The sequence below is a fragment of the Rhyacophila brunnea genome, unplaced genomic scaffold, assembly GCF_057557595.1.
Source record: "Rhyacophila brunnea isolate RB1 unplaced genomic scaffold, BYU_Rbru_1.0 scaffold_11, whole genome shotgun sequence".
Lineage (NCBI taxonomy): Eukaryota > Metazoa > Arthropoda > Insecta > Trichoptera > Rhyacophilidae > Rhyacophila > Rhyacophila brunnea.
The window spans coordinates 37231666-37252996 of NW_028232763.1; the positions used below are offsets into that span (position 1 = coordinate 37231666).

Sequence of the window (21331 nt, forward strand, 5' to 3'; positions counted from 1 at the left end):
AAAAAACAGTGCTCTGGTGGTTTTTTGCGATTATCTCAAAAGTCGATTTTTGGAATGTGATTTATGACTCTAGAAAACTCATCTATCTTTAACAGGCATGCTTTGCTATTACTACCAACTTAGTGATTGTAAAATTATAGATATTCAATTTTAATTTCAAAAATTAAAAAGAAACTGTCTTCTCAAAATATTCTTACCAGATGGTGCATATTATGAATACCACATGTCGTGTTAAGTATTCAATCAAATTAGCGATAAAATATTTGTGAAGCATTGCGTTAGAATGACGTGTAATGTATTATTTGATTTTTTTTAAAACAATCATTTGCTCCAGTATGAGAGGATAATAACTAATTGCGATAAATGAATAGAAATATTACAATTTAAAAGAACGAAACCTTCTATATGTACCCTCCGAGCTTTGAAGGGGTTCCGGTTCGAGTTTCTCAAGATTCAGAATCAAGGGTTAAAGTTCCTGTTCCAATTATAAAATAATTTAAAAAAAATCAAAATTCCAGGGTTCAGTTCCGGTTTACTTACCAGTTCTGATAGTCACCTAAGAAGTAACAAACAGTGCATTCTTAGTTATGGCAAATACAGTCAGCCAAACAGTGTTCGACCATTGAAGCGACAATGTTAAAATATAGTAAATTGATTTTATTTGTTCTAATAGTGTTTGATGTATCTCAATACAGTTTATGTGCTCGTATATTGTGTATGTTTCCAATACCATCTATAAGTCACCAAATTGTTTTTAGACCTCTCACCCAAGAACTCGCAAAAAGAGGTCATGAACTGATCATAGCCACACCTGATCCAACGTATACAATGTCGCCAAATATCAGAGAAATTGATTTCAAATATACATATGATATATTCAGAAAAATGATCAATTTTAACAAAATTAATGAAGGGAGTATATTTAAGATGTTAAAATCTTATATATATTGTATCCACGATATTATCGAACAATATGTATCGCATAATGAAATGCAGGAAATTTTCAATAATAAAACAGAACATTTTGATTTGATTTTAGTTGAATACTCTGTTTTTCAACTAGCGCATGCGATTAGAAAAAAATACAACGCTCGTTTAATTGGAATAATTTCTATGGATGCTACTGTGTGGGCACATAAAATAATAAAAAATCTCGCACAACCATACATGTATCCAAATCCTCACGTAAATTCGGAACTGTTTGCTGATACTTTCGTTAAACGAATACGAAGAATCGTAGAGCAACTAGTGCTTCTTTACCTATATCCTTCTAGTGTTTCTTCTCAGCTTCACTTGGTCAAGAAATACATAGGCGATTATGAGGACGCTATGTACTCTGAAGATGATTTGGATTTGCTATTTGTAAACGCCAATCCAGCATTGGGCTATTCTAAACCAGTTGTTCCAACCTTTATTGATGTTACAGGAATTCATATGCAACCAGTTAAGGAACTTCCAAAGGTAAGACTATCAGAGTTTTAAAATATGTGGAAAATAAGAAAGTTGTATAATATCCTCAGAAATATACAATTAAAAATGGAAAAAAATGTACTTACATAATGCAACTTTAAACTACATATTCTTAAAAAAAAAACTGTGAACAATTACCTGCCCAAGTGAGATATTATTATCAGACAAATTAATACACATATGAGATATTCTTCATTCTGGTAATTCAAAATTACAAAATTTGGTTGCTATTAATCTTGAAATGGGTTTTTTTGTTTTGTTATGTGCCATAGCATAGCATCAAGATACCTATGTGGATTCTATATATTTTTTTAAATAAAATTATGATACATGTTCAATGAAAAATGATTCTTGTGAATATATTGTGACATTCCTTGAATAAAATATTTTTTTTCCAATGAATAAAGAACAAAATTGAAGAAATTTATCATTCTTTATTGAGCACACATGATTTAGAATAACTCAAAAATATTATTTGTTGAAGAATATTTTTTTCTGATTATTTTGAATTCTGTTTATTTAATAATCGGAGCAATCATGTCTTTAGTACAACAGATGTGCTAACTATTACAGTTAAATCTTTATTTGTTAGAAATAAAAAGTTTTTATGACTTAACATTAATTTAAATAAAATTAAAGGTACTCAAAGATATAGAGTTTTCAGTACCTTCATATCATATGTTCAGTGTTTCATAACCCTAAAACCGGATAACAAATTATAATCTTTATAACTATTGTATACCTACTGATCAATGGATATGATGTAATCACTTTTTAATAATCTCATTTTGCGACTGCATGGAAGTAGTGTACAGAAAGTCCGCATCTGAATATGAGTTCAATCTTACGTCAAAAATTGTTTTTTTTTTTACAATATGTCTGATGGAGTTAAATAATGTATCTAATAAAATGAGAAAATAGACAACAGTTATTAAAATCTTTTAAAATATCTTTTGGAGATTTTGGAGACTCATAAACAGCTGTAGCTTGAAACCAAAATAAATAAATCCACAATTTATTATAATAATAAACTGTAATAGTCTTATTGTATAAGCATAATACAGAAACACTTTTCAATTTATTGCAGGATCTAAAATCATTTATGGATAGTGGGAAGAACGGAGTTTTACTTTTTAGTCTAGGCACAAATGTAAAATCTAGCCTTCTGTCAGATGCTGTGAAGAAAAGTATATTTCAAACATTTTCAGAAATGCCTTCATACAAAGTCATTTGTAAATGGGAAACACCAAAGGATAGTGACAATATTTCTATACCAGAAAATGTTCGTTTATTTAAATGGTTACCGCAAAACGATGTATTAGGTAAGAATGTATAGATACATACTGAAAAAAATATCAATTAAGTTTTCATAAGTATATAAGCTATTTTTTGTACTTATTCCACAAATGTTATTGGTTTCATCCTAACCGATGTTTTAATTGAGCTTTCTTTAATTAAGCCGGTCTTGGGTAATTATATAATAATATTATGTGAAATATATACCAAATAAATTATAACTTACTATTTTCAACGGTTACATGTAAGTTGTACGTATGCAGTTCATCGTGGGACACTTATTCGTACTCCGCAGTACGTTTAACATGAGTTTGTATAACATTTTATCAAATGACGAGTTCTTTGTTGAACATTTCACCGTGGAAACATTTGTACGTATCTTACAAAATGCGGCGATAGTTTGAAAATAGTACTCTTCCAATTAGATTAACCCTAACCTAACTTAACCTAACCTAACCTAGTAAAGACATCTCCACATATTGTAGAATACGTACAAATATACTCTACGATGAAATGTTCAACGAAGTACACGTCAATTGATTAAATGTTACACGAACTCATGTTTCACGTACTGCGGCGCACGAATAAGTGTCCTACGGTGAATTGTTTACGTACAAATTTCCGGATACGATTTTTAACTGCTTGTTATTTCTAATAACATGTCGTACTATCAAGAATAATAACAGTGGAAAGAAATAAGTAATACAATTCAATTTATTTATTTATATGTATGAATAAATTTTAAGCAATAAGTTCACAATATGACAATGTTATGAATTATATTGTGGGTTGCTGGCGATGATTTAGGTATTTAGTGTTAACAACGGATTATGTGACTATATACAAATATGTATGTTAGAAATAAAAATTCAAGGTTATCCGATATATTAAACTCACACAGAAGGCATAAAGAAATTAGCATTATGCCTGATTTTAAAGGGCATGTCAAATTTCAAATTGCAGTTACCCCATAGCATGATTTCGAGACTTACCAAAAATTAACTTTACTTGTTTATTGGCTCTACAATCCGACGTGGATCTTGACCATCTCACTGAGAGGTTCCATAATATTTGCTTGCTAATTTGCTCATCCTGTTAGGTATATACACTGGGTAGCATAAAAATATGCATTTTGGTAATAACGCGAAAAGATCACAAAGTAAACGAATGCACAAGAAGGTAGACAAGAAAACGCGATATAAGTCACCAGGCTGACAAATATACAACGATCCTATTAAGCTTGGCGGAAGTAAGTAAGCAGCAAAGAACTAAGGATTGGAAATATTGGAAGACGCTAATGGATGCCTTCATCTGGCAGTGGATTAGACCCGGTTGATGATTATGTTGGTTGTACAAATAGATAGCCCAAGTGAATATAATATGAGAGTAATAAAAATAAACAAAAATATATGTACAGCGGCGCTTTTTTTTGACGCAACTGACCCAACTGATTTGCCAGACAATTTAAAAGGGGGCGTCCTAAGACCCATACATTTATGTATTGTAATTAAGAAGAGGATACCATTTGAATTAAACCATGTTTGCGCAATTTACACTAAATAAAAATGATAAATAATTGATTTTGAATGCATGGATTAATTTAGAAAATTAAAAAATATTATTTTTCTATGTAGGGGGCATTTAAATTAATCAGTGCGTCAGGTTTTTATGTCACTAAACGCGCCACTGTATGTGTAATAGTTTTGTTTTATAATGACGTAATTATCATTTTCAGCTCATCCAAATGTGAAGTTGTTCATATTTCAAGGAGGTTATCAGTCGATGGTGGAAGCAGTCACTCACGGAGTTCCCATGCTAGGGATACCATTCACCGCTGATCAAAGCCTCAATACACAGATCGTTGCGCATTTAGGCATTGGAAAATATATGAATGTGCAAGAATCAAATAAGACTGTCTTCAAGGAGACGATACTATCTATACTTCAAGATAAACAGTAAGTATGGGTATTCACCATTGCTTGATGAAAATGATATACAATACCAACTATATTCAGTCCGGGTCATGATGGTGCAAATATATTTATTGTAGTGCTAGTAGTTACTTATTATTAAAATGAAATATGGTACACGGTTTGTAGACAATGATAATTATTACACATCATCGTAACTCACTATTCAGTGCTCCGGCCTGATTTTGGTCAATCTTGACTTGAGGCTTGGCTAAATAAGAAAATGATGAGTAGCTAATACAAATGAAAATACCAGTGGAGTTCAGTACAGTAGATGCGTGTACTTAAGGACTCGAAATAGACCGGATCGGACCGGAACGCTGCTCCAGTTTATGAAATCCTCGAGACTAACGCTACGTTTCGTGGAAAATTCATAAATTACGTTAGGTTTCGTGAATTATTAATTACATTAAATTCATTAATATTCCATAATTTTTCTTAAAATGTAATATAAAACGCATGGTATATAAGTATATTATTATAACATAATAAAACGAACACATTTAAATATCATTGAAAAATTATCGAGCGCTTTGTAAATGAGGCGGCCAGGGTTTATATCGGACTAAAAAGAATAACTTATTATCGTTTTATTTCAGATATAAAGAAAACGTTATGAAATTATCAAAGCAGTTATATGATCATCCGCAAACGCCATTGGAGCGAGCTGTTTGGTGGACTGAGTATGTTCTTCGAAACAATGGAACAAAACATCTCCAGCCATTGGAAAAACTACATTGGCGTTATTTTATAACCGTGGACCTAATTCTTTTATTTTTTATAATAATTATTATTGTGCTAACTATTTTCATGATGCTTTATGTTATATACAAATTGTTTAGACACATGAAAAATGGTTACAGCATTTCTAAGTGTAATCGCTTACAAAGAGATAAGAAAAATGAGTAAATCGTGCGGAAAAAAATATTTAAAAGTCAATAGTAACTATTGAGAATATTGTGAGTGATAGTGATATAATGATTATTTAAGTAATTGAGAAGCCATAGTATATTATAATATATTACATATATCGATTTTGTTACCTTAATTATATTTAATAAATAATACTGTTGTATGTAGGTACTAAAGGAAACTGTTACACAAAAATTAAAACAATGAATATTGATCGCACGCATGGATTTATTTCGAAAATTAATAATAATATTAATAGTGTCTTTTGTGTATACTTATGTAGGTATTTAAAATGATTAGAAAGTATAAAATATAATATAATTCTCAATGTAATAAATAATAATATTATAATATTATGTAACCGTTTGTTTATAATAAACCATAACATAATCATTACACAATAGAAAGATTGGATCATTAAAACAAACAACAACATATTTATAATTAACTATTTCTTTTATTCAACGAACAATTCACAAGATTTAAGAATGTACCATTCTGATTATTGAACATACATAATTTTGAATAACACTTTTTGAGAAAATATATTATAACCAATAGAAAAAATCCTTTCTTGAAAAAAGTAAGCCACCCCGGCAGGGATCGAACCCTGCATCTCCTGGGTTTAGAAGAAAGAGGAATTTAGAAGAACGCTGATGAGTAGGTATTAAAAAGGCCAATAGTTAAAATTTGTCGCAATTAGTACGTCGCCTTGTAGCATAGAGGAAAATGCAACGGACGAGGCGTCTACCTTTTTTCTATTGGTTATAATATATTTTCTCAGAAAGTGTTATTCAAAATTATGTATGTTAAAACAACATTCATCTAACGATCTATGTTCCTTGTTATTAATATATTAATAATATTATTATAAGCAAGCTTATTCTTTTACACTATTATATCAATAGTAAAATAATGTTCATGTTAATATTACCAATGAATACTGTACCTACTAGCCAGTCCTAGTAGAAGTGACTGAGTCAAATCTGTTCTGCGGACTGAATATTGCCCGTAGCGTAGCTGTACCAGAGCCGTTGAAACCAAATATTTCTAAAGGTGCGGTTCCATAAAAAAAATGTGAGTATACTAAGGAAATTATGACGTGGTTAAATAAAAAAGAGGTAGGTATATAGAGGTATTTTTTTGATAATTTATTATAAGTATACAAAATACTATTGTTTATTAAAAAGCTTGTCATTATAAATACATAGATTACCTATGTTTAATAATGTTTTAATATAATAGGTTCTTGTCGGTTTACACGAATCCAGCGTTAAACAAAATACATGATGAAAATAGCAGATATATTGTGACATAACCCCGAAATGTTGGCCTTCAGCTGACATTTCAGATACAGCATTTGGCAACGCGACTATGCGGTTCGACCTCCTAGCCAACCATTTTGTTCAATAAGTACGTCGATCTCTTGGCAGATAATATGATGCATAAAATGTATGAAAGTCCCACAGCTTACGCTGGTGGATCTGACGCCCCCCCAGGGTAAGCTGTGGATGAGAGGAGTCGGCCATGAAGTGCCCAGAATAGCATAAGAATAATTAAGTATTAAAAATATCTGTAACTGTGAGAGAAAAGCGTACGTGTATATAAAATGACCATAGTTAATAAGATTAGTTTGTAATTTTATATTCTCTTAGCCATAAGACATATTATCTGCTGGTCGAATTTTTTTCTCGCCCTTTTTCTGTAAAATTAACATCTCTGTCTGCACACACTGACGTGGATCTACATGATGTCGGGTCGTCTAAATTCTCGGGAGCATCTTAGAAAAAACCTAAGGGGTAGTAACCAGGGGCAGCCCATTGCCGACTCAAATAGAAAGCCGATACATTCACAACGACTGGTCCTACTTTTTCCGCCCCTCTCATTGTTGTATAAGGGTGACCTGTCATTTTTCTACAGAGAGCTCATACTGACGCGTCTGTCGTGTTTACACAGGGAATGGTTTGATTTGGATAGATGAGTTACATGACAAACAATACACTAGCATTAACACACCTTCAACAAATGTAATGCATAGATCAATGCTATATATTTTTTGAAAATCGGTATTACCATCGGTTTTTGTATGAAGGACTAGTCTGACTTTGACAGCTGATAAATAGCAGGAATGTATATTATGTATAAATAACACTGATAGTTAATATATTTGATTTGAGATTTTTTTATACTTAATTCAATTAGAAATGAGAAAGGACGAATATGTCAAGCAATCTGGAATCTGATTTCCACAGCTGAACAATGGCCCACTCGTTGTTTCTGCAAAAAGTTATGCTCAGGCTTTATTAATTTAAAGATGGCGCTGGTCAGCCCCATCGCAAGGCAGTACGGCTCGAGGTTCAGAGGTAGACGTTCACTTGCCCACTTTTTTGATTTCGAGTTTTAATCTATTAAGCTTGCGAAAATTCAACTCTTTCGAAACCACCAACGTAAAGTGGTTCATGTCAGTGCAGTGATAACAGTAAAGTTGCCAATATTACTAAACTGTACCAACAATTTTTACAAACTCTAGATTTATTTACAAACATTCTTTTCACTCTCTATAACTTTATATGTAAACGTGAACCTATAGAAATACATGGGAGATCCTTTGTCAAGTTTACCAAAGTATTTTACCATTATTTACATTTTTTTTTCGAATATATTTCTCCCTATTATAACTTTATGTGTATAAAGTCTACCTTACAATAAACTGGTGAAAATACCAAACTGTGTTTCAATGATAAACGATACTGTGAATGTGAATACCTCATCAGACCCCACACTACATCGAGACGTTCTTCTTTGTTGACCAGGGTAGAGCTAGCCATGCCTGTGGCATCGCTTTTTGATTATTTGTTAGGTTAGGTTAAGTTAGGTTTTCATTCTTAAATTCATAAATGTTGCCAAAATCGGCTATGAAAATAGCGCTGTTCCCACATGGTTTCCTCAGTTTACTGTAAACCGACTTGTACCATATAATAATACGAGTATGTTATCAAAAATTATAAATATACTAAGGTACCTTTCTATATATTTTTTTAATTTGTTTAATATTTTTATATCTACCAAATAATTAACTAGTTTCTATACACATAATAACATAATATTAATTATCGTTCGCAGCTATAATAATACTAATACGATTCCTTTAAGGTTACGCAACTCTTAATACAAGGCCGCAATTAATTTTACATCGGGAGTATATAAATATAGCAATAAAAATGCTGCAAGTTTTTTCGATAGTTTCACGCATATAACATATGCATATGATTACGCAAGTATTGTAAAAAACACAAACACACCATGTTCAAACCAGTGTCATACTATCACGTAACCTGACGCTGTAGGTATGTAAGCCTAACGGGTTCGACGATGCTTACAGACATATAATTTTAGTAAAATTCATTAGGTCAATTTAGGCCGAGCTGGAGTCACGGTTTGGGCATTACTTTTTAAACATCTATTTTGGTACCTACGCGTTTTTTTATGTGTAAAATATAATTTATTTGTTCCGACTTAACAGCCCACATGCTCAGCGTACGTCAAAATTGAGCTTTTATGCTATTTTCAAAGCATGATCCTGGACATTCCTTAAACGCTGTAGATAATCTATTTACATAATTTTGAAGCCTTATTATCCTTTATATTTATTTTAAACATTTGATGACTGCATAAAGTATTTTTATTACATAAAATAGTATTCTTTTAAACCTCTCGCTCTAATGTTTTAGAATATAGTCATATTTCAGTACGTCCATGTGAAGTGGTGTTAAGATTTTTTATGTTTATTAATTTTTAAAAGCATTTATAAAACTATTAGTAAAATTTATGTCGACATTATTATAGTGAAATATTTACAATAAAAAAATATATCGATAATCTCTGTGATTCCAAATTTTACAAGAATTAGGCATTTTATTATTCAAGAAATGGGCAAGATTTACACATTTAAAGATAATTTTAAAGCTATGTATTTGACCATTTAAATGTGATAAACATTATACGAATAATGTTTGCTTTATAATAATTATTGACCTAATAATAAGGTAGTATTTTTTTGAAATACGCCATTTCTATTGGCATTTCCCAGTGGCTAAGCTACAACATATGGCCGTAGCCATAAATTGACATACGATAAATGAAGTAGGGAGTAAGAACATGTACCTAACCGATTTTTTTTTAAATTAAAATATGATTAAGTTGCTAGGACCCCCTTAGCAACCAATAATTGTGTTTTACTTTTTAAGAATTTTCTCCGAAACATACAAAACAGAATTAACTGAAAATAAATTCAATTCTGCTTAAATATCGCTAAAAGTATTAAAAAATACATTATTATCGTGTTCTGATATATTCTAAAAGTTTAAAATGTCTATCTAGTTGGGAAGTTAGTTAAAAATCGATTGCAAGATTTGGACAAACAAGAAAAAAATTGTACTGGAATACGAGCTAATAAAAACTTGGTAAAAATTATAAATGAATAAAAATTAATATTACAATTAAAGAACGGAAATGTAGCCTCCAGAACCCTAGTAGGTACTTTGAAGGGGTTCCAGTTCGAGTTTCTCAAGATTCGGAATCAAGGGTTGGTTTCTATTCCAATTCCAAAATAATTAAGAATTTTTCAAGATTCCAGGGTTCAGTTCCGGTTTACTTACTAGTTCTGATAGACGCCTACAAAGTAACAAAAATTCATTTATAATAATACCATGGCAAATACGGTCAGCCAGACAGTGTTCGACCATTGAAGCGATAATGTTAAAATATATCAAATTGATTTTATTTGTTCTATTAGTGGTTGATGTATCTCAATACAGTTTATGTGCTCGTATATTGTGTTTGTTTCCAATACCATCTATAAGTCACCAAATTGTTTTTAGACCACTCACCCAAGAACTCGCAAAAAGAGGTCATGAACTGATCATAGCCACACCTGATCCAACGTATACAATGTCGCCAAATATCAGAGAAATTGATTTCAAATATACATATGATATATTCAGAAAAAAGATCAATTTTAATAAAATTAATGAAGGGAGCACTTTTAAGATGTTAAACTCTTATATAGATTGTTTCCACGATATTATCGAACAATACGTTTCGCATAAAGAAATTCAGAAAATTTTCAAAAATAAAACAGAACATTTTGATTTGATTTTAGTTGAATATTCTGTTTTTCCACTAGCGCATGCAATTAGAAAAAAATACAACGCTCGTTTAATTGGAATAATTTCTATGGATGCTACTGTGTGGACACATAAAATAATAAAAAATCTCGCACAACCATACATGTATCCAAATCCTCACGTAAATTCGGAACTGTTTGCTGATACTTTTGTTAAAAGAATACGAAGAATCGTAGAGCAACTAGTGTTTATTTACATATACCCTACTAGTATTTCTACCCAGCTTCACTTGGTCAAAAAATACATAGGCGATTATGAGGACGCTATGTACTCTGAAGATGACTTGGATTTGCTATTAGTAAATGCCCATCCTGTATTGGGATATTCTAAACCAGTTGTTCCAACCTTTATTGATATTACAGGAATTCATATGCTTCCAGTTAAGGAACTTCCAAAGGTAAGATTATTAAACTCGTAGGAAAATACAATATACTCAGAAACATACAATTAAGAATAAAAAAAGAAATGTACAGCATGAAACTTTAAACCACATATTATTATTAGAAAAACCGGTGAGACATTTACCAATAACCTGCCCAAGTGAGATAATATTATTACCTATGTCCATATTATTATCAGACAAACTAATACTCATATGAGGTATGCTTCATTCTGGTTATTCAAAATTACAAAAACTTGGTCGCCATTAATCTTGAAATGAAAAATATCTAAAAAAAAAAATATATAAAAATAATAAAATACGCATTTTTTGTTATAAAAAAATGGTCTCATAGCATAGCATCAGAATGTAGGTGTGTGGATTCTATACTTTTTGTAAGATTTTTCACATGTAATAATATGTTTCTAAGATCAAAATTATGATGTATATTCAATAAAGAATGATTCTTGTGAATATCTTGTGATGTCTTTTGAATATTTTTTTTTCAATGAATAAAAATTGAAGAGATTTATCATTTTTTATTGAGCACGCGTAATCTTATTTGCTGAAGAAATATTTTTTTCTGGGGTATTTTGAATTATTTATGTTTAATTATAAAAATAAAAAGCTTTTATGACTTAACTTTAACTTAAATAAAACTCAAAGATATAAAAGTTTTCAGTACCTACGTTCATTAAATTTTGAAATATGTTTTGTGTTTCACAATCGTATAACCGGATAACAAATAATAATCTTTATAACTATATACCTACTGATTAACGGGTATGATGCATTCACTTCATGATACTTGTTGATAATTTCATTTTGCGACTGCATGAAAGTAGTGCACTGAAAGTTTGCATCTGAATCTGAGGTCAAACTTACGTAAAAATGTATTTTTTTTATACAATATAATATGTCAGCTGGAGCTAAAGAATGTATCTAATATGTTGAAAAAATGGACAACAGCTATTAAAACATTTTAAAATATACTTTGGAGACTTTGAAGACGCATGAAACCAAAATAAATAAATTCACAGTTTATTATTATAATATACTGTATTAGTATTATAGTATAAGCATAATACAAAACACTTTTCCATTAATCATTGCAGGATCTAAAATCATTTCTGGATAGTGGGAAGAACGGAGTTTTACTTTTTAGTCTAGGCACAAATGTAAAATCCAGCCTTCTGTCAGATGTTGTGAAGAAAAGTATTTTTCAAACTTTTTCCGAAATGCCTTCATACAATGTCATTTGTAAATGGGAAACACCAAAGGATAGTGACAATATTTCTATACCAGAAAATGTTCGATTATTTAAATGGTTACCGCAAAACGATGTATTAGGTAAGAATGTAAAGAATGTACACATACTGAAAAAAACATCAATTAATTTTTAATAAGTGATTTAATATACCTATTTTTTGTACTTATTCCACAAATATTATTGGTTTCATACTAACGGACATTTTCATTTAAGATTTCTTTGATTAAATGAGTCTTGTAAACGGGTATAATATTATATGACATATGTAATAAAAAATATAACTAACCATTTTCAACTGCTTGTTATTTTTATTAATATGTCGTTACATCAAGAATATTATGGAATGGGACAACTGGACGCCAGGACAATTGGGTGCCACTCTGTCAAATGAAATAATTTGACGTTCGTTACGATTTTAAACAGAAATTAGACGAGGAATTTTAATCAGTTTCTTCTACTACGTAGTATTTTTAATTAATTTTGCTGTTAACATAATGTTTTTTATTGCGGATTGAAAATTATCATGGATGAGGCTTTATATAAACATAAAAGAACTCTCTTCGCATTGGAACTTAAACATATTATTATGCACAATCAAATCATTATTTACGTATGCCTAATTAAATTGTCATTAAGTATTAAACAACAATATAATAATACATTACAAATAATAATATGAAACATTATATTTTTGAACGTTCTATAATTCACGAACATCTATTAATTTTCGAATTTCATTCCATTGCGTAGCACCCAGTTGTACCGGCGCCGAATCGTCATAGACCCGAACATCGACAGTGGAAATAAATAAATAATACAATTTAATTTATTTATTGACATGCATGAATAAATTTCAAGCTTAATCAATTCACAATATTATGACCGTATCTGTTTGCTAATTTTAAAAGGGGGCGTCTTAAGATACATGTACAGTAAAAACAAAACAATGATTCGGTTCGTGGATTGTATGCGTACGAATACGTACTAATACCTACGTAAACGCGCTCATCGGCTGCCAGGTATAGGTAAATCATTCTACAGTGGCACCATAGGCGATTCGCGCGTGTATTGAATTGCTTGCGACAATGCCTGTTTCAATGCTAGCAAACAATACCAATACAACTGCAAGCCGCATTTGCCGTACCCATGGTGCCACTGTAAAACGATTTACCTATATTTAGTACGGCCCCCTCCGCACGCACACTGTCGACCAACCGAATCATTGTTTTATTTTTACTGTACCTACTTATGTATCGTGATTAGTAAGATGAGGCTATTTTAATTAAACAATATTTGTGGAATTTATACATAATTAAATTGATAAATAAAAATTGATTTTGAATGCATGGATTTATTTAGAAAATTAAAAATAGTTATTTTTAAATGTAGGGGGCATCTAAAAATCAGTGCGTCGCTAAAGGCGCTACTGTATATGTATCGGTTTTGTTTCATAGTGACATAATTATCATTTTTAGCTCATCCAAATGTGAAGTTGTTCATATTTCAAGGAGGTTATCAGTCGATGGTGGAAGCAGTCACTCACGGAGTACCCATGTTAGGGATACCATTCATGAATGACCAAAACCTCAATACACAGATGGTTGCACATTTGGGCATTGGAAAATATATGAATATGCAAGAATTAAATAAGACTATCTTCAAGGAGACGATACTATCTATACTTGAAGATAAACAGTAAGTACAGGCCTTGACTATTCTTCGATGAAAATGATATACAATACCAACTATATTCACTCCGGGTCATGATGGTGCAAATATATATCGAAGTGCTAGTAGTTGTTACTTATTATTAGAATGAAATATGGTACACGGTTCGTAGACAATGATATTAATTATTACACTATCATCGTAACTCACTGATCAGTGCTTTGGCCTGATTTTAGTAAATCTTGACTCGAGGCTTGGCTTAATAAAAAAATTATGAGTACCTAATACAAATAAGAATATCAGTGGAGTTCAGTACAGTATATGCGTGTGCTTCAGGGCTCGAAATAGACATATCCAGTTCGTGAAATCCTCGAGACTAACGCTCCGTTTCGTGGAAAATTCATAAATTGCGTTATGTTTAGTGAATTATTGTTTACGTTTAATTCATTGATATTCCATAGTTTTTCTTTAAGTGTAATACAAAACGCATGGTATACCTATAAGTATATTATTATAACAGAATAAAAACGAACACATTTATACATTATTGAAAAATTATCTAGCGCTCCGGTTTGTAAATGAGGCGGCCAAGGTTAATATCGGGCTAAAAAGGATTTTCCTACCATGTCCGATCCTATTAGGATCATATGGGCCTCCACAGAGTAGAGGTTTGTATTAACAGATTTTGTTTTTTACGAGAAATGGATGTCAGCCGCTTGCTCAACCTATTAGGTCCATACCCTGACTCACACACAAATTGAAAAACAATATGTGTACTTGCCAGACCCAGGATTCGAACCTGGGACCCACGGCGTGATAGTCTAACGCTTAAGCCGCGCTGCCACCGTGGGTGTGAAAGAATTATATACTTATTATTGTTTTATTTCAGATATAAAGAAAACGTTATGAAATTATCAAAGCAGTTATATGATCATCCGCAAACGCCTTTGGAGCGAGCAGTTTGGTGGACTGAGTACGTTCTTCGAAACAATGGAACAAAACATCTCCAGCCATTGGAAAAACTACATTGGCATTATTTTATAACCGTAGACCTAATTCTTTTATTTCTTATAATAGTTATTGTTGTGCTAACTATTTTCATGATGCTTTATGTTATATGCAAATTGGTTAGACACATGAAAAATGGTTACAGCGTTTCTAAGTGTAATCGTTTACAAAGAGATAAGAAAAATGAGTAAATCGTGCGAAAAATATTTATTTATGAACATAATAAAAAATTAAGGTCAATAATAATCACCTATTGAGTAGGTATATTTTAAGTGATAGTGAGTTAATGATTGTTTAAATAATAAAGAATCCATAGTATATAATAAAAGGATATCGATTGTAATACCTGCTGTATTTACTTAATATTTTAATCGATTGTCGGTAATACCTTTTGGAGGTGATTTTTTATGCACTACTCCAAATACCGTTATCGTTAAGTTTCTACATATTCACAGAAACCTAGACCTAAATAATTACAAGATAAAATGAACTTTTTATATACAACTTTTTCAATTTTCTGTTGAATCATATAAACTTGACTTGACTAGCTTAAACGATCAAAAAAATTTGTACTTGATAGAAATAATACTGAAATATCACATTGATGTTCATAGTAAGGCACTTTTATAATAATAATTTAGTTGCTAGGACCCCAGGCCCCTAGCAACCAATAATGGTGTCGAAATAACTTTTCATTCAAAACAGAATTAACTGAAAACTAATTCAATTCTACTTAATGATGGCTAAAAGTATTAAAAAAATGCATTGGCATCGTGTTCTGATATATTCTAAAAAATTAAAATGTCTAGCTAATCGGGAAGTTAGTTAAAAACTGATTGCAAGATTTTTACTGGACATAGAACCACCGGACATATAAGAATATGAGCTAAGAAAAACGTTGTAAAATAATAGCTTATAGATACATTCAGAAGATTCTGAAAATAAGATTAATCTTAAAACTTTGTATTCTAATGGATTTAAGTGTTCTACTATTCCATTTAAGTTGTCTTTTTGCGAACCGGGTTTCGCCTTTCGGCATCTTCAAGCGCTGTGTGCTCTCACCAAAGGTAAACACATAATGACAAAAACGACTCAAATAGAATAGTACAACACTTAAATCCATTAGAATTTAAATTCAAATTCTATCAAGTACCTTCGGTCGATAGTTTTAATATTAAAACTTTGTATTTTATTAAATTATTAAAGTATTAAGGTTGCTTAGCAAAAATGGTGCAAAAGTTCAGTCACCAAGAGTATTTAAAAAGTTTAAAAAATTTGATAGGGCGTTTGTAAAAGATATATTCCATTTTGCTCTCATGTATTAGTTGATGGTTGTCTTGTTTTCGATATAGTATAAATAAGTGAAAAAAATATTTTAAATTAGTTATATATTTATATATTGGATTATAAGATAATATATATTTGTAAAAGAAAATTTCGAATCGAAACATTTTATTAATTCATGGTTATATTAAATACCCTGGTATTATAAAATTTATATATCGTATAAGTTAAACGAATATCGTACGATGATTTATTATTTTAACAAGGTGGTTAAAATCCAAAGCTATCGCATAAAATTGCCGGAGGCCATTTCAAAATAGTGATTCCTTAAAAATCCTGATACTAGATGCGTATAAAATAAATTCAGACACGAAGATAATACGTTCCTTGTTGAGAGAATCCTTATTCCAGAAGCTCTCACACCATTACTGAATTCTTTACATTTACATATATATTTGTATCCCCAGGGTTAAAATGAAGCACAGGTAAGCTGTTGTGATATTCATTGCATTCTTGCATGCTCCAATAGAATTTATTACGTAAACATAAGAATCTTTTACAGGACTTAGTATTCGAGATAATTTAATTTTGAAAGATTTACCTTTTGATTAACGGTTTGTCCATTTAAATGGTTCCTATAGATAAAATATATAGTTCCGTTATAATTAAATATATATATATGTTGAGCAAATTGAATACCTTGTGTACTAAATTGTTGCCACTCATTTTTTTCAATTCAATTCAATTTATTTATATTACATATTGTGGACATTACAAATTATAAGTTTAAGATGTTGACAACATGACATGAAACAGTATTATAAAGAAGAAAAAAACAATAGAAATAAAAGGGATAACAATGAAAATATAAAAAGAGAACATAATATAAACATATTATAGAAGCAGTGAAAATACAATTGTACATCTATAGGAGTTCAAATAAGTACACCGAGTTTGCTAAAGAGATCCTATTTTAAGAATTTATAAAATAACGTCCACCTAAACTCACTTACGCAAGTGGAATATATCAACACCCGAAGCGATTTGGTTGTACGGCGCCCGGACATTGCCACCCAGACATTGCCGCCAAACCAAATCCGCCCGTACCAGTGCTCGTCAAAACCGCCCGGACAAATCCGCCTGGACAAAACCGACCGCAAAAAATGCAAAGATATATAAAACAAGTGCTTTTTTAGTTTTTCGAATTGATATTGAATTATATTGAATTTCGTATCGATAGAAATTTACATAAGTACTTACCAGTGGCGAAGGGTGGAGGTAGGCTGTTAAGATCCGATATAAATAGTGCATACTAAACTTTGTCAGTTATACGTATTTGTTTTCATTGATCTAAGACTATAATTTACAGATGGTGTTGGTTAGTTTATAAAATTCAATTAAACCATGTGAAAACCATGCCATAATAGATAATAGTCAAAAATACTCTTTATCTATAAAATATCTATAATTATGGCATTAAATCATACATAATTTTGGGTATTTTGTAGATATAATAATATTTTTATATATTATGGCATGGTTTAAGCAAGGTTTAATGATTTTTTTTAAAACTGACCAACAACATGTGTAATATGTATAATTCAACGAAAATAAGTATGAATAAAAAAGTATTCACAGTTTTGTCGGATCGCCCAAAGCGTACCAAAACTTTTATGGTTTGGTTTAATTGATTTTTAAAAATTGACCAACTCCATCGGTGAATTGTAGCCTTAGTTCAATAAAAACAAATACGTATGACTGACAAAGTTTAATGTGCACTATTATGTCGGATCCTACCTTCACCCTTCGCTACTGGTACTTACAATAATCAGTGTAATTTGAGTTTTAATCCATTGTAGCTGTTAGTAGAGTAATAACTTAAAATCATTAGCTTAGACTTAGTTAATGCCTTCGTATGGTAATATTTCTAATTTAGAATATTTAAGAAGGTTAGCAGACAATATTGAAATTTAATTTTAGATAATTTATATTTTTTTTATATATATCTTTATTTGCATGTTTTTTATTTGTGTAGGTATCTAAACTATAATATTATGTAAAAATAAAAATTGTCTCATTTCTTAATTGTTTTGGCAACAATGTCTGGGCGGTAATTTATGGGCGGTTTTGGTTCGGGCGGTCTTGTCGGGACGACAGCTACTATAACGAAATTGGTTACATAGAGATTTACTTTTGTCACTTACAGACTAATATCTAAAACAAAATTAACAAGTACACTAACAATAGCTTCTGAACTGTTCATTTCATTATTATATGGATCAGAGATCTGCATCGCAAATGTAATCCGTACGAGTATAGTATTATTTGGCTTACTGTATACGTTACCCGATATAAATTTTGCAACATGCGAAAAAATTGGCTTCAATAATTGAGATTTTATTTTGCCAAATGGTTGGATATCTTATTGGGAGAATTCAGAATGAAACTTATTTTAAATAATTACAAGATAAAAAAAACTTTTTATATACCTACAACGTTTTTAAATTTTCTGTTATTTATTATTATTATTATACTCAATGTGCTCAAACTTGTACTTGATATGAAGTAAATAAAAAACAAACAAACGAATAAAATATATAGAATACTGAAATGTGATTTTGATTTCCATAGTAACGCACGTATATATTAATAATTTAGTTGCTAAGACCATCCACTTAGCAACCAATAATAGTGGATTGGATTACGGATTTTTTCCGAAATAACTTTTCATACAAAACATAATTAACTGAAAATTCTTCTTAAAGATGGCTGAAAGTATTAAAAGAATGCATTGGCATCGTGTTTTGATATATTCTAACAGTTTCAAATGTCTAGCTATTCGGGAAGTTAGTTAAAAATCGTTTGCAAGATTTGTAATGGATAAACAACCACCGGACAAATAAGAATACGAGCTAATAAAAACGTTGTAAAAGACGAGCATCAGTAGTTTTACTAGTACCTAGACCTAGTACATAATAAACTGTAAGTATTGTGTAAATTATTATTTAAGCTCAAAAGCTTAGTAGGAGTTAGTAGTATCGCAAAAAATCATTACGAGAAATATATTTTGGCTCTTTGGTAAGTAAGTATAATATTAGCTTCGTGTTTAATAGCATACATACAATATTTAAAAAAAAAAACAAAATTTAAAATTGTGTTACTGGATTGAATTTCGCTATAAATCACTTTGAGGTAAGACACTACTTCACCGTGGGTGAAAGTTATTATAGAACATGCATAACTATTTTATTGTAGGGGCGAAATGATCATGTGGCATATGAAAATGCAGAAACTCTGCTGGATGTACATACGTAGAATGCCGGAGGATATACCAGCAAGGCGGGTGATGTAGGTACGCAACCCCCAAGAGCAAAAGAAGACCTGGTCGGTCAAAATTGAGATGGCTGAACTGCGCCACATTAGAAAGCTCAGTCAATGCAACTGGAGAGCTTCGGCGCTGGATCGTCCAGGACGGAGGAAGTTTGAGAAGGAACACAAGACCCGCCAAGGGTTGAGTGAAAATTGACATAAAACATGATGATTATTTATTTATAAAAGTATCGAGTGGATATCAGTCTAATACCGACTATTCTAACGCTGATTTGAATGACAGTTAATACAAAACCATCCTAAATACCTACTACACTTTTATCTTTGGATCTATGCAATTTCTAATTGGCATATTATTAGGCAAGTGTTCAAAATTTCTAGATTCAACGTAAGCTGTGACAACAATTTGTTTATTGGTATTTTATTTTAATAATATTACATTTGACTTCTTATCCAAAGAATTATTTACCTACATAATCAGAAGAGAAAATAATAATTTACAAAAGAGAGATCGATTAACGATGGTTCAACCAACTGAAAAACGCTAAGAACACCTTCATCTTCATAATATGCGGACGCCATAATACAGGCATAGTTGGAGATAGATAACTAGGATAATTAAAAATAAAGGTTTTGAATAAATATAACGGTGGCCTTTTTATGCCACTTTGCCTACACCCCTAGTTCGTTATAAGTATAGATATATAATAGTTTAGATCAAATTCTTGTAAATCGTGACAAATCTAAACTACTTATTATTTATAGTATTTTGTAATAGATCCCATAGTCAGATATAATTCATTCTTCAGATCCTCCGGATTCCGCAGCGATCAGTATAGTGCAGCACAATGGTCACGTCGAGGATTCCACTTTGCGGCGTCTCTCTGATTTGGCGGCGTCCAGCGTTCTTCGAATCGCTTCCGCCAGCAGGAGATGCGCGCGCAAGCCATTTACGCCTCGTTTCCGCATACAAGAAATTTAAGCATTGTCTCAGTGGAATTAACGGACTGTATATTCTACAAATGAATCAAGTAACTTAAAGTATATAAGTACCTGCTGACTTTAATTTTGTATTATAAAAAATATTACCGACCTATACTATAATAAAAGCAAATCTAAATTCAGGGGAATGTAAATTCTTGTAATTTGATGGCCGTGGCTTTGAAAATCCATACCGATATATATTTACTAATACAATTTAATATAGGTACATTATTTATGTAGGTAATAGACAGGCGGTTTTTGTCACGTGTTAGTAACACGTTAATAATACCTTATTTTAATTTGTATGGTAAAGTGCTTTATGGGTTAAGTGTTTGGATCCCAAATCTGAATCAAATTGTTTTTTTTTATGATTTTACCGATGCTTTGACTGCGACTCGATGTCATATTGCCTCTTCTCATTTATAAAAGAGGATCCGCCGATCAGGTCCTCACTCCAATTCTGTTAAAGATTTTTACAATGTTGCCAAGCTCTTCCGTCTTACCCACCGCCAGGGCACCTTTCAATTCATCGACATTCTCAAATTAGAGCGCGGTGCAGAATCTTTGATGTTAA

General features: G+C 31.1%; 2 protein-coding genes across 2 annotated transcripts; both read left to right on the forward strand.

Moving 5' to 3' along the window:
• The first annotated feature begins 1329 nt into the window (after nt 1-1329).
• LOC147078700 (UDP-glycosyltransferase UGT4-like) lies at nt 1330-4725 on the forward strand. The gene is made up of 3 exons (XM_085960497.1): nt 1330-1461; nt 2558-2792; nt 4502-4725. The coding sequence occupies exons 1-3, from the start codon at nt 1330-1332 to the stop codon at nt 4723-4725; spliced, it is 591 nt and encodes a 196-aa protein (XP_085816623.1).
• Nucleotides 4726-11099: 6374 nt separating this feature from the next.
• On the forward strand, nt 11100-20661 carry LOC147078701 (UDP-glycosyltransferase UGT4-like). Its single transcript, XM_085960498.1, has 4 exons — nt 11100-11231; nt 12329-12563; nt 13959-14178; nt 20583-20661. Exons 1-4 carry the CDS (start codon nt 11100-11102, stop codon nt 20659-20661), a joined length of 666 nt encoding a protein of 221 aa, XP_085816624.1.
• The last annotated feature ends 670 nt before the right edge of the window (nt 20662-21331 follow it).